The sequence below is a fragment of the Cololabis saira genome, chromosome 1 (genome assembly GCF_033807715.1).
Source record: "Cololabis saira isolate AMF1-May2022 chromosome 1, fColSai1.1, whole genome shotgun sequence".
Classification (NCBI taxonomy): Eukaryota; Metazoa; Chordata; class Actinopteri; order Beloniformes; family Belonidae; genus Cololabis; species Cololabis saira.
Genome location: NC_084587.1, coordinates 29,872,841 through 29,886,365, shown reverse-complemented (window position 1 = coordinate 29,886,365; position 13,525 = coordinate 29,872,841). Strand labels below are relative to the sequence as shown.

General features: G+C 37.9%; 1 protein-coding gene across 5 annotated transcripts in view; it reads left to right on the top strand.

Moving 5' to 3' along the window:
• Nucleotides 1–5,303: 5,303 nt before the first annotated feature.
• pla2g6 (phospholipase A2, group VI (cytosolic, calcium-independent)) overlaps nucleotides 5,304–13,525 on the top strand; it is a 29,467-nt gene continuing 21,245 nt past the window's right edge. For 4 of the 5 annotated variants that reach the window (XR_009782557.1, XR_009782556.1, XM_061720477.1 and 1 more), the window contains exons 1-9: nucleotides 5,304–5,360; nucleotides 6,716–6,945; nucleotides 7,986–8,195; nucleotides 9,603–9,783; nucleotides 9,911–10,098; nucleotides 10,648–10,744; nucleotides 10,973–11,155; nucleotides 11,262–11,370; nucleotides 13,292–13,408. Coding sequence is in view for 3 of the 5 variants with exons in the window: in XM_061720477.1 (XP_061576461.1) it covers nucleotides 6,722–6,945; nucleotides 7,986–8,195; nucleotides 9,603–9,783; nucleotides 9,911–10,098; nucleotides 10,648–10,744; nucleotides 10,973–11,155; nucleotides 11,262–11,370; nucleotides 13,292–13,408 (1,309 nt within the window). In the remaining 2 variants the exon portion in view is untranslated. The remainder of the gene's footprint in view (nucleotides 5,361–6,715; nucleotides 6,946–7,985; nucleotides 8,196–9,602; nucleotides 9,784–9,910; nucleotides 10,099–10,647; nucleotides 10,745–10,972; nucleotides 11,156–11,261; nucleotides 11,371–13,291; nucleotides 13,409–13,525) is intronic. The other variant, XM_061720486.1, reaches the window with a different exon arrangement.

The window sequence follows — 13,525 nt, the reverse complement described above, 5'->3', positions numbered from 1 at the left end:
AGGAATTTTATGTTTAAATTTATGTGTCGACTCCATGAGTCAGAAAATTGTCTAATAACTGCACTCACTAACATCAAACGGAGTGATACAAGGTACACATCTGGACTATGGACACATTGGAACAGATGTTTGCATGTATTTTAATGTGTGACCTGTAATTTTTATGTATTTTTATGTATTTTATATGGAACCTTTTGAGTCTGTAATAAAGTATTCATTCATGTTGTTCACTAATAATACCTTATATATCGTATTGTGTGGGAGTGTGGGGCTCGACGTATAAGACAACAGTAAATGCTATAGTATTCTTACAAAAACAAGCCATACGTATTATTATGTAATAGGGTGGGATACTATGAACATACAAATCCATTGTTTATAAAATCCCATGTTATGAAATTTTATGATTTGGTTTATTATAAAATAATGCAAATAATGTATAAAGCTAAATTAAAGTTACTCCCTGTCTGTGTGTGTACAACGGTTTTTCTCAATACATGAGTCAAAATATAATTTGCGTGATGTTTGTAAATTTGTTGTACAAAAAGCTAGAAAAGAGACTAAAAGGAGATGTATATGTTGTGGGAGTTAAACTATGGAATGATGCTAACCTATATTTACAAATGTGCAGCTCATTTTCGGTTTACAAAAAAAAGATTTGTAGAGCAATCTTTGAAAGCTACAAATGTCAATGTTTATTTGTTTTTGTTTGTTGCTGTTCTTCTCTGATATTTATTAAAAAAAATCTTCACTACTATATATGTAAACCTTATTGGTTAGTTTTGCTATTGTTTGTTTGTTTGTATGTAGGACAGGCATTAATATAAGCACTATGCTTCTGCCTGTGCCTTTTCAGTCACTATTTTTTCGATAATGTTTGTGTTGATAATGCTTGTAGTGTGATGTGACTGAATAAAGAATTTCAATCAATCAATCAAAGTCACGCTGTCTGTGAACTGTCTATATTTAGGGTTTCCAGAATCAGAATCAGAAAGAAGTTTATCGCCAAGTAGTTTAACACACACAAGGAATTTGTTGTGGTGATTGGTGCAATACAAAAGAACAAATAATATTAAAAGAAAAAATGTACAACATGTTGGTTTTAAAGTCTGTACAGAGGTGACCTAGGATAAAATAAGATAAGATGATCCTTTTTCTCCCTCAGTGGGGAAATTAACTCAGCAGCAGTACACTTAACACACACATGCAGGGTACGGGTAAAAAAATTACAAAATATAAACAGTATATACATTGGAATGAAAAATAAAAAAAGTAGTGCAGTACGGGAAAAGAAAGAAAAACAGTGCAAAAAAAGCAGGTAAGATGTGTGTAAGGTACTGTAGATAGATATTGCACAGATATTGCACATAATGTGTGTTAATGTGACGCATAAGGTGAGAAGTGGCATCTTTACATTAATGTAACGTAGAGTGGTGTGGGGGGGTAGTCTGTGGTAGACGGGGGAGGGCGAGGAGAGATAGTGAATATATTGGTAGAAGGATGCTGAGTTTTAAACTGCCATTCAGGAGGCCCAGAGGAAGACCAAAGAGGAGATTTATAGATGTAGTGAAAGAGGACATGAAGGTAGTTGGGGTAAGAGAAGAGGATGCAGAAGACAGGCTCAGATGGAGGCAACTGATTCGCTGTGGCGACCCCTGAAGGGAAAAGCCGAAAGGAGAAGAAGAAGAAGACTAGATTAAATTGGTGTTGTTTTTTTGTGCGTGTGTGTGAGCCATGGATTTCATTACATTACATTTAGCAGACACTTTAATCCCGAGCAATTTACAACAAAGCAAAACAATTACTCTACATGGTAAATTGCAAAGTAAGTGCAGTTAAATCAGCATTCAGTTGCAGGTTAGAGGTTAAAGTAATAAAGCAAATTACTATAAAAGGTATTCTTGGAAGAGTACCCCTCGAAGAATAAAAGGCAAAAGATAAATGGAGGACAAAAAAATAAGGGGGAAAAGTGTTTTTGTAGGAGTTTTGAACATGAGCAAAAACTGTTGAAATGTCCTGTTTTCACATATTTTTGTTTTCTTTGTTTTGGTAGCATTAAGATGTATATGCTATAATATATTGTGATTGGTATACAGGGCAGCATGGTTACTTGGTGGTTAAAAATGCTACTTCACAACAAGAAGGCCCTGGTTCAAACTCCAGTTGTGGCCTTTATGTGTGTATTTTGCATGTTTTCCCTTGCAGGTCTAGTCTTCATAAACTACAGTTTTCTCCCACAGTTCAAAACCATGGATGTTACAACTGTTTGTCTTGATTGAATTGAATAAAATGTAATTGATTGAATTTAATTGAATTTAATTGAATTGGATGAAATGCCTTTTATTGTCATTTTACATTGTACAATGAAAATGTTGAGCTTCTCCTATGCCCAGTGTAAAACAATTAAAGTAAAAACAGCAAAAAGTGCAGATATGCAAAATAATATAAAAAGAAAAAGTATGCAGTCTTAAAAAAATTATGATTACTGTACATATTGTATCTTGTATTTGTTCAGGATGCTGATGGCTTTTGGAAAGAAACTTTTTCTCAGTCTGTTTGTCCTTGCTTTTCAGTTTCTGTGGCGCCTGCCAGACGACAATAGCTCAAACAGCAGAGAACTGGAATGTGAGCTGTCATTGGGGATGTTGCGAGCTCTGCTGAGGCACCGGGTGGAGTAAATCTCCATCAGGGAGAGAAGACGACAGCCAACAATCCTCTGTGGTGTTTTGACTGTCCTCTGAAGCCTCACTGCCTCAGTGCAGCTCCCGTACCAGGTGGAGACACAGTACGTCAGCAGGCTCTCGATGGACAAAGGACAGCAGCAGTTTACTGTCCAGATTGTTCCTCCTGATGCTGCTGAGCCTTCTTTATGACAGCTGTAGTGTTGTGTGTAACCATGAGAGGTCATCAAAGATCTGGACTCCCAAGAACCTGAACGTGTGGACTCTCCCCACACGCTCGGCGTTGATGAAGAGGGGGAGTGGGACGGTTCTGATCCTCCTGAAGTCTATAATGATCTCCTTTGTTTTTGCTGTTTTCAGTGTGCGGGTGTAGGAGAGGTGGGGGCCAAGTTTCAGTCTGGGGTCGGTTGGTCAAAAAATCTTTGATACAGGTGCAGGTGAGAGGAGGGAGGTCCAGGATGTCCAGTTCGGTAATTATGGTGTTGAATGCCGAGCTATAATCCACAAAGAGCTCCAGATGTTTTAGCACAGCTTGCAGAACTATGGCAATGTTGTCGTCTGTGGATCTCGCTCAGTGAGCAAACTGATGCAGGTGGAATGTGAGGGGGAGACAGTCCTTGATGTGCTTGAGAACCAGCCTTAATGTGGCTGCATGATGGACTGATGGACTGATGACCTGTCCAGGGCATACTCTGCCTTTTCTCCCGTGACAGTAGGGATAGGTTCAAGTATGATCATACCCTGAATGAATTAGTATTCAACACTGATAAATAGCATATGCTTTATTTCGATTTTAGAAAAATACCCGTGGATTAGTAGGTAAAAATCAAACAGTGCAAGGATGCATAAGGAGGCAGCTGTTTTAACTTGCACATTGTGCGACATGTGCTTAACAGTTAAGAATTGAATGAGCAATTAAAAAAAAACAACACACAATTTAGGTTAAAAAAATAAGAATCAAAAACCCAAACTAGCTGAGGTACACATCCTGCCCTTTTTGCCCTGTGGTGCTGGAAAGAGAAGCAACATTGATCAGAAAGATGAAGAGAGACTGCCTTTGACAACTGACAAAACAAAACTGTGAAACAGTAAAATTAAACCTATTTTACAGTAGAGGACAAGGGGTTAGTGACTTTGATAAATATTAAAATGAAACAAATTACTTGATGTGGCCCTTATCCCTGTGGCCCTTGGAGTGTTATGCTTAACTAGACTCTCCACGACTATCATCAAATAACAAATGAAGGATTATTTATTTGAAAAAAAAAAAGGTGTTCCTCTTTTCCAGTTGAGTTCTCCATGATCCAGAATCTATCAATTTCATGTTTCTAGAAATATTGAGTCTGAGTGATGGTTATTTAATATGGTCAATAATCCAGAACGCTGCCGCCAGAGTCCTTACAAACACCAGGAAACTGGACCACATTTCAGTCATGAAATCACTACACTGGCTTCCAGTGAGTAAAAGGATAGAGTTTAAAATCTTACTGCTGGTCTACAAAGCACTGAATGGTCTTGGACCAAAATACATGGTTGATCTGTTAGTTCCTATGAAGCTCCCAGACCCCTGAGGTTCATCTGGATCTGGTTTGTTGTGGTTCCCAAGAACCAGAACCAAGTAAGGTGAGGCAGCGTTCAGTTATTCTGCTCCTCACCGGTGGAACAAACTTCCTGTAGACCTGAGGTCTGCTCCAACTGTCAGCTCCTTTAAATCAGGCCTAAAAACATCACTGTTTACTGAAGCGTACTCCTAAATGAAATACTTACCTGCTGTACTATACTGCGCTTACTTTTTAACAACTTGTGTTTTTTTTATTTTACCTCTTTTCTTATCATCTTATTTCATTTAATGTGTTATTTACTGTTTAATTGTGTCTTGCCGCTTTTAATGTTGATGCAAAGCACTATGAATTACCTTGTGTTGAATTGTGCTACATACAGATAAACTTGCCTTGCCTTGCCATAGTGGTTTACTAAGATAAGATAAGAGATAAGATATCCTTTATTTTCTCCCTCAGTGGGGAAACGTATTTGTTGTCAGCAGTACACACATATATGGGAGGGGTAAAAAGACTGAAAAGTCAGAAATAAAAAATATATAAAAAATACAAAAGATACGTATAAAATATAAAATGTGAACACAGGATATGAACAGTAGGATATGAACGGTAGTATGAACGGTAGTACTTATATAGTGTCACTGACTGTCTTAGGATCATTTGGTATAATTTTCATTCTTATTAATGGTTTAAAATCATTATTAAAAATACATAAATCTAATTTAAAAACTATCAATGACTTTAACACTAATCAAAGCTTTTTAAACATAACAGCTTTGTAATATAATGTTTCATTAGGTTTGTAATTTTTTCCAGCCCAACAAAAAACAAACAATAAACAAACAAACAAACATATATTTTCATAAATATTGTCATAGAGGACAAACATAATTAAATTGAAAGCGATGAGGGTCATTGATTTGGCCGGTGATAGGTATTTTTTCCTGCGACGTAAACGTCCATTACTTATAATGTCCCACCTACTTATCAAGCAGCGATGTAGTACTTGAGCTCTGATTGGTTAAGCTGACGTCAATCAGGATCCAGCAAGGTTGGTTGCAGAGGCGGTTGTTGATGTAGCTGTCAAAAGTCAGGCGGTCAGAGCATCAGCAGCTAACAGGTAAGCTGCGGGCTTTCACACTGGTTAATGCGCTCAACTCCAGCTGTCAGGTAGCAAACTGTAAAATGTTATATTTTCAGGATGGTTTGTGGTCTTTACATCAAAACGCAGAGTAAAGACCTGCTCGGATGTAGGCAGGAGCTTTTGCCGGTTTTTAAAGTTGGTTATGAAAGCTATCTTGGCTTACTTGAAAATCGTGGGCAGAAGGAGTAGAGTTACTTTTTTATCATTTAAACAAGGACGAGCCTCCTGTATGGCCAGACTTCTTAGACGGGGGAGTATTATGGAGTGTAAAAAGAGCTGGTTGACAGCTAACTATAGCCTTGCTAGGAGTGAAACAATTACATGAATGTATACCATTAAAACAATTGCAAGTCGTCACTTCACTCAGCTAATAGCTTATGGAGACTGTAAGTAATGGATTGAAATCTTTATTTCGAGCATATTAAATAAAAAAGAAAAACAATTACACAAAACATTTTTTTTTATAAAAAACATCAGAAAAGAATACAAATAAGCAGTCATTAAACAAAGCAAAGGGAAATAAACCTTCATGCCCGAAAAGGAGTAGGAGGAAGTAAAATAACTTATGAGGTCCTACCCCTTGTTTCTTTTTCAATTTTGCTTGAATACAAAATAAAAATGAATATAACAGCAAGCTTTAATTTCTCAAAAAATATACCTGTTATTACATTATAAAAATATTACAGCACTTCATTGCAATATTATACCTGAGCATTCTAAATATTATTATAATAAATGATATACCAGAGCAATTATAAATAATATACATATACACACACACACACACACACACACACACACACACACACACACACACACACACACACACACACACACACACACACACACACACACACCTTATCATAAACAATATCATCATTATTATATATACCATTTTATATACGTACATTATGCTGAATCCCCACACAATCACTACCTCATGTCTCCTCTTCCCTGTATTTGGCAAAAATCTTTTCTTTGTATTTGCTTTTGAACCTGTAGATGGTTGGACGTTGTTTCAGCTCTTTACTCAGACTGTTCCATAGCCTCACTCCACTGTTTGAAATGCAACATTTTTTGCTTGTAGTTTTACATGTCTTTAATTTAAAATTAATTGGTGCCCTTAATTCATATCTGTAAGTGTAATGTACCTGCACCTGTACTGGGGATAAAATAAATAATTAATTGCTGTTGACAACAATCCCAGAGACCGTAGAGCAGAGAGAGCTGCCAAAAAAAGGCAGAGCTGAACAACATTTCATAGACACTGTAGTGCAGATTTTTAATTTTGTCTTTTTCTTAACCATTATCCCTCATCTCCATGTTTTCAGGCAACAATGCAATTCCTTGGCCGTCTGCTGGACACAGTCTCCTCCGTGTCGACTCTCTTCACAAACCCCTATCGGGTCAGGGAAGTGCCCCTGTCTGAATATGGAGGAGGAGGATCTGGAGGAAAAGTCGTGTTGAAAGAGGAAGGGCGCATTGTCCTGTTCAAAAACACGCAGTATCAGTCATGGGACTGTGTGCTTATGTGTCCTGAGATGTCAACTGTAGCTCTGAGGTCAGCATTCATCACATCCTCTGTTAAGTAGGAGATCAATGTGAGACATGTCTTTAAGACAAACACTGATCTAAGTCTAAAGTTGCAGATGCCACGGGTACATCTTTGATGTTCACTCACTGTATGGTGTCTTGCTAGTACTTTCATTTTTTTTAATCCTCTCGATTTAGTTTATCAATGTTATGCAAAACGATTGCTTAACAAATTGAAGTATTTAATTTTGAGTAATTCTGAAAAAACTGGCCCTCTTAGTTTACACTTAAAGGAGCTGTATGTAAGAGCAATAATAAAACGAATCATAAAATGACCCCGATATGTCAACAGACATTTAAAAATCATTTTCATTTCAAATACTTATGTCACTGACAACAGCACTCAAGCCAGGATATTCCAGTTTAAAAAGAGGAGTTGCAGCCCTCAACTGATGTTTATGTTGTCATTTTTTGTTTTGGCCTGAAGCTCCACCCTCCACCTATCTCCCAATCACAAAGTCAGTATTGTTTCTGAAGCTCCACCCTCCACCTATCTCCCAATCACCAAGTCAGTATTGTTTCTGAAGCTCCACCCTCCACCTATCTCCCAATCACCAAGTCAGTATTGTTTCGGCATCCGGGTTGCCAGCTCGGCTCTAATTATCGCAGCCATGGCAGCCTACGTTCCTGCTGCATTCTGCAGCCTACCTGGCAACCTCTGGTCGGGGGGAGGATGGGGAGGGTACACGCCGCTCAACAATATTTTGAAAGTGACTGCAGTACCAGTTTTGGCCATTTCTTACAGACGGCTCCTTTAATTGTCAAAGCCACTTTAAAAACGTGATAATTCTTGGAAGCGCTCAATAAGTTGGCAAACTTTAAAAAAAAATGTACCCAAATAATACAAAAAGTAAATTTAAAAGTGATTGCAGAAGTTACATGCAGTGAATAAAAGGAACTTTTTAAAGGCAATTATAATTAATTGCGATAAAATTCTGTGACACATTTGCACATTTACAGTGCCTTTTGAAATCTGATTTTAGTATGTTAACCCTCAACTGTCTGCAGGCTGTTTCAGGTGGCATCAGAAGCAGATGCCATGAACTGGTTTCCACAGTATGCCCTCAAACTTCGACCCTTTTATGAGATACTGCCTTTGAAAGCTGAGACCGTACAGACAGTTGTAGACTGCATCCGCAGCCATCCAGACTGGAGTTCTGCCCACATCGCTGTGGACACGGGGCTGAGGGAGTGTCTCAAACACAACCATGTCCAGAGGTAAGAGTTGATTATTATGCTTTTTTTTTTTTTTTTTTTCTCTTTCTCTTCAGGTTCAGTTCTTAGGACTGCTTCAGTCTCAGTGAAGTTAGGCTTTTGCCCTTATTTCTACTACTATTACTCCTACTACTGTCATTTAGCAGACACTTTTATCCAAAGTGACTTACATCTGAGAGAACATACACCATTTCGGGAGCAATTAGGGTTGCTCAGCCACTATAGCCACTAGACTACCACTCCCCCGGCAGCAACAAATGTCAGCAGGATTTGTCAGCAACAAATGTGGACAAATGTGTTGTTACCTTACATTAGAGAAGGAAAGGAAAATAAGGAAAAACCCACAAAGGTCACTGAGATAACTTGAAACTGACAAAAATAATAAAAAAAAATTAATTGGCTGAAAATCAACTAATGAAAATCAGACATTTCTTTTCAGTTATGGCTCAAAGGAATCATTTTGAAACGACTAATGAAATTGACCTTTAAAAATTAGTTGATACCCATAGAGAACACACAACTTAAACACTCAAGAATGTCAAGGGACAGAACATTGGACTATTCTGAAAGTTCCTTCCAACAGGCCGGATCTAAATCCTTTTGAACATATGTGGAAAAAGCTGAAACATTCAGTTAATTTTAAACCTGAGAGAAACCAGTTTAATTACAAGGAGTGGACCAGTCTACAGGTACTGAAGTCAGAGTCACAGAAATATCTTCATTGCAGTGATGGACTCAAAGGATGTTCAGCGAATACTTAGTTGAGGGTCTCTACTAATTTGCCAAGGCCAGTTTAATTATTTATTTATTTTTTTAAACTAATTCTGTTGAACCACAATTCAAAACCAGTGGCTGATTTTCATTAGTCAATTTTAATGGAATTATTTTTATTAATACTTTTTTCAGTTTCAATTTATCTTGTGACTATTGTGGGTTTTTTTCTGTTCAGTGGAATGGTACTGATATGGTTGTCCACATCTGTATGTGTCAGTCTATAGTTCATACAATTAAAAAAAAAAATGACATTACACATCTTCGGATGTTGGGTATTTAATAAGCCCAAACATACTGTACTTCTTAGTGTTTTTAGTTTAGTTTTTAGTGTTTAGTTTAGTTTGTTTTTTGTTAGAGACCAGGTTCATTGATAAATGAGCCAGCTAAGGAAAATAATAGCAATAACTACTTGTTTGACCTGTATTACCACTCAGGTAAACACTAGCCTGCAATAGAACATCAGCTCCTCAGGACAGCTTTCACACTCTGATATGGCCTTATGACTTCTGAGAAGGCGGGATATTATTTCAAAACTTGCTCTGTGTTAGAAGCTGAGTTTAGCAATCTAAAAAATGCACAACCACTTCAATGTGCCCCAGTGAATTAAAAAAAAATATGATGAATCTGTGTGTCCAGTCAGATCAATGCTCGGGATGCTATAGGTCAGACGCCGCTGCACCTGGCATGTGAGCGTGGCGACCTGGCATGTGTGAAGGAGCTATTGGAGGAAAGCCAGGCTCGCACCGACATCTCAGACCGCAATGGAGAGACACCCATGCACTCTGCCTCCAAGCAGGACTCTCCTGTCATCATCCAGGTGAGACTCTGTCACAGGAAGGAGTTTAATTTGAATAAGATTGAAAACATTGAATTTGTTCTGTTGATCTTATCTTCACATGACCCTCCCTCTCTCTGCCGTGATTCCTCCTCCTCCCCTCATCCAGGCCCTGTGCTCGCGCTTGTGCTCTGGAGTGAATGAGCTGAACAACAATGGGGAGACGCCGCTCCATGTGGCCTGCCGTTTGGGACGCTTGGATTCCGTCAAAGCCCTGTTGGCTGGCGGGGCCAAGTGTGATGTCATTGGTTCCAAAGGCTTCCCTATTCACACTGCTATGAAATATAATGAGACTGGGTGAGTGGGAGGAAGGATGAGAACAAAAACCTACTGAATTAGTTGTTTTAGATCCCACAAAGCAGCATCTGTACATCTGGTGCAGAAGATTATATGGTGTTATAGATATGAATGGTTTCTCTGGTTACTTCCCTGACTTGTCTTTATTTTTAATAGATCACTATGTGGACATGATATAACATACAAAAGGTGTAAAAATGATCCCTGACAGTTGCATTTATCCAACATCGATAAATGTTTGAACTGCAGAGAAAAGAGAAGTTGGTGACCTTTTTCAAAAAGATAAGCATGGTACTATTAAGAAATGAAAGACTTACTAAAGGCACAAAAATTGGAAATGATGAAAGAAACCCTTTAATTGTGTCATAAAAAATGCTAATCTTGAATGAGGAAGACACAAAGCTTCTACTTTATTAATCTGTAAGACCAAACTAAGAAGTCAATACAGTAATACAAAAACATTCAGAACAATAAAAAAAAGCTCAGAAATGGGATCAGTGCATTTCTATGCAACATATTTTGGGATGTTAACTTTGTGTTTATGTTCAGCTGTGTGGAGGAGATCCTGAAGGCAGACCTGGGCCAGCTCCACGCTGAAGACTCTGCGTATGGTGGGACGCCTCTTCACTGGAGCAAAACTGCTGAGGTGACATATAACATATTTATAGTGAAACAGTGTACTTTGAGAGAATTGTACACGCCAAGATAGTATTAGATGTTTCCTTTTGATAAAACTGTATAAGCAGAAAAAAATGTAATCCTGCACAAATCTGTGGCAGTGCTTCTTGATGCTGAGAGTGAGAATCAGACATCAGAATGGGACTGTTAAGCGTAAAACCCTCAGTCAGATGTTGTTATACTTTCTATGTACCAGATGTGTCGTTTGCTGCTGGAATGTGGCTGTGAAATAAACTACCTCAGTAAGACCGGGGAGAGTGCGCTCCACATTTTGACCAAGAAGGGCCGCTTCGACGCAGCCATGGTGTTGCTCACTCATGGAGCAAATGCCAATCTGAAGGGTCAGGATGGGAACACAGCGCTCCACCTGGCTATGAAGGTTTGCACACAAGGCATATCGCTTGTCTGATCTTTTTGGTCAAAACTGATATTCAGGATTAAATCAGTAAATAATTATGCACAATGTTTGGGACTCTGTTCATTAGCTGGACCACATGGAGTTGATCAAAGCTCTGATTGTCTTTGGGGCTGATGTAGAGATCCACAACGACCTTGGGGAAACACCTGGACTCATCGCTGCACGCACCAGTAAAGGTAAGAGTGAAAGAAATGGTGAAAAAAGTGAACTTTAAACTGTTATGTAGATGAGATGAGAATCTTTGCCTCTGGGTGGTGTACAGGAATTGCATTGGATGTTTAAAAAAAAAAAAAAAAAGTCTAGGTTTAGAAAGTGAATGCCAATAACATAAGAACTTAGTGTGCATGAAGTAACAACTGATCTAATTGAGCCTTTTCATAAACTGGTCTTTCACTGTAGATGGTAGAGATCTGCACAAAATGGGAGAACTTTAAAAATGCAAAAGAACTGAGTCATCTTCAGTGACATTTCTCTGTAGGTAAAATCCTATTTTTATGGGAATCAGGATCAGGATTTGAGACTCTCAAGAGGCAGCATGTTCAGAATTATTTTGAAAAAAAAACTAAACTCCAATTATTATCTATAAATTATGTTTCCATATTTAACATTTGTTCCATTACTGTTAAGGGAAAATATTAAGTGAGTAAGTGATTAAACATGATAAACATATATATTTATTTTTATGATCACTTGGTGTGTGTAGCATAAAAATGTTCCTAATAACTTTGGTAGTGGAATTCACAAATGTTCAAATTGCCTCCTTGAGATGTTTACTTTCTGCAGTGGAAAAAAATGAATAAAGGAAAAAAAATTGCAGATAAACATTTTTGGACTTTGGTCTACATCCCAGTAGGGCTGGGCGATATGGACCAAAAGTCATATCTCAATATTTTCTAGCTGAATGGCGATACTCGATATATATCGATATTTTTTCTGTGCCATAATTGGGGTTCCCCCCAAAGCATTATAGCATAGCAACTCTGTTAGCTTCATCTTTTTCTGAGGCAAACCCTTAAAAAAACAGTCAGTTTTAATACAATGCCTCGTGCCAAATGTCACACAGGTACCTTTTATTAACAGAGGTCTGCACAATATCAAAATGTATAAAAACAAATGAAATAAAAATAAACTGCCTGCATATATAGAATAAAAATGCTTCTTGAATAAAATAAAACAAATATCCCTTTCCTGCATAACAATTAAATTAAAATACACTGTGCAATTAATACAATGTAGACAGTAACAGGCAGACTTTTCCACTGAGGTTGACAGTTGTGCAAATAACAAAACATTTGTGCAAATCTCAAATAAAACATTCAAGTCAATTTGTCACAAAATAAGCTATATCAAAATCATTAAAAAAATTTAAATCGATATAAACGATATTGTCTCGTACCATATCGCGTTTGAAAATATATCGATATATATTAAAATCTCGATATATCGCCCAGCCCTACATCCCAGATATTAGTACAGTTCCAGAAGGGGATAAAACCAGGGACTAAATTTACCTTAAAGATCCATTATGTGGAATGTAGAGACACCTAGTGGCACAAACTGGAAATGGCAACAAAACAAAAGCCTCCTATCACACTCTCCCCAACCAACAGTGTGGGGAAAAACAATCCCACTGTTCAACCAATGTATGGTGTAACCCTTCTAGGCTATTATGTGTCAGAAAAGAAAATACCGGTATTTCTTATTTTAGAGCATAGTTATGAATATCGTACTGGACCTTTTGTCAGCAGATCTCCTGAAATAGTACATCATTTGACTTTCTAATAAAAGATCTCATCATTTTTACTCCTCAATTTTGAGTTATTTTCAATTTATTGTTTACACATGAAGGAGACTTGGTTATGAAACCACTTACTGGGTATACTGAGGCTCTAATTGAGGTAAATCTTATTTTCTGTTATTGATTTTTGAAAATGCATGATAATTGCTCACAGCTTGCTTATTTGCTCTCACTCTCTCTTTCCAGTTCTCCATCTGTTTTCTGTCTTTCCACCTGGATCTCTTTCTTTTCTCTGCTGTTTGATGTGTGCATGCCTAACATGTTCGCCTGTTTGTTTGTGTTTTGTATTAACATGAAAGGCCCTAATAGAAAGATACTGCTGGACATGCTGTGTAGTGTAGGAGTCCAGCGTTGCCTCCCTCCCTCCCCCTGCAGCCCTCCTCCCATCTCCGACAGGACCAAGCCTCAAGGCATAGGTAACGCCATCGTCCCTCTCTCCGTCCCCTTCACTGCTCTCTGCATCACTGTCCTCCACTTGGATGTGTGTTTCTGTGTTATCAAGGCAAAACAATCACAGGGGATTTCTTTTTCAG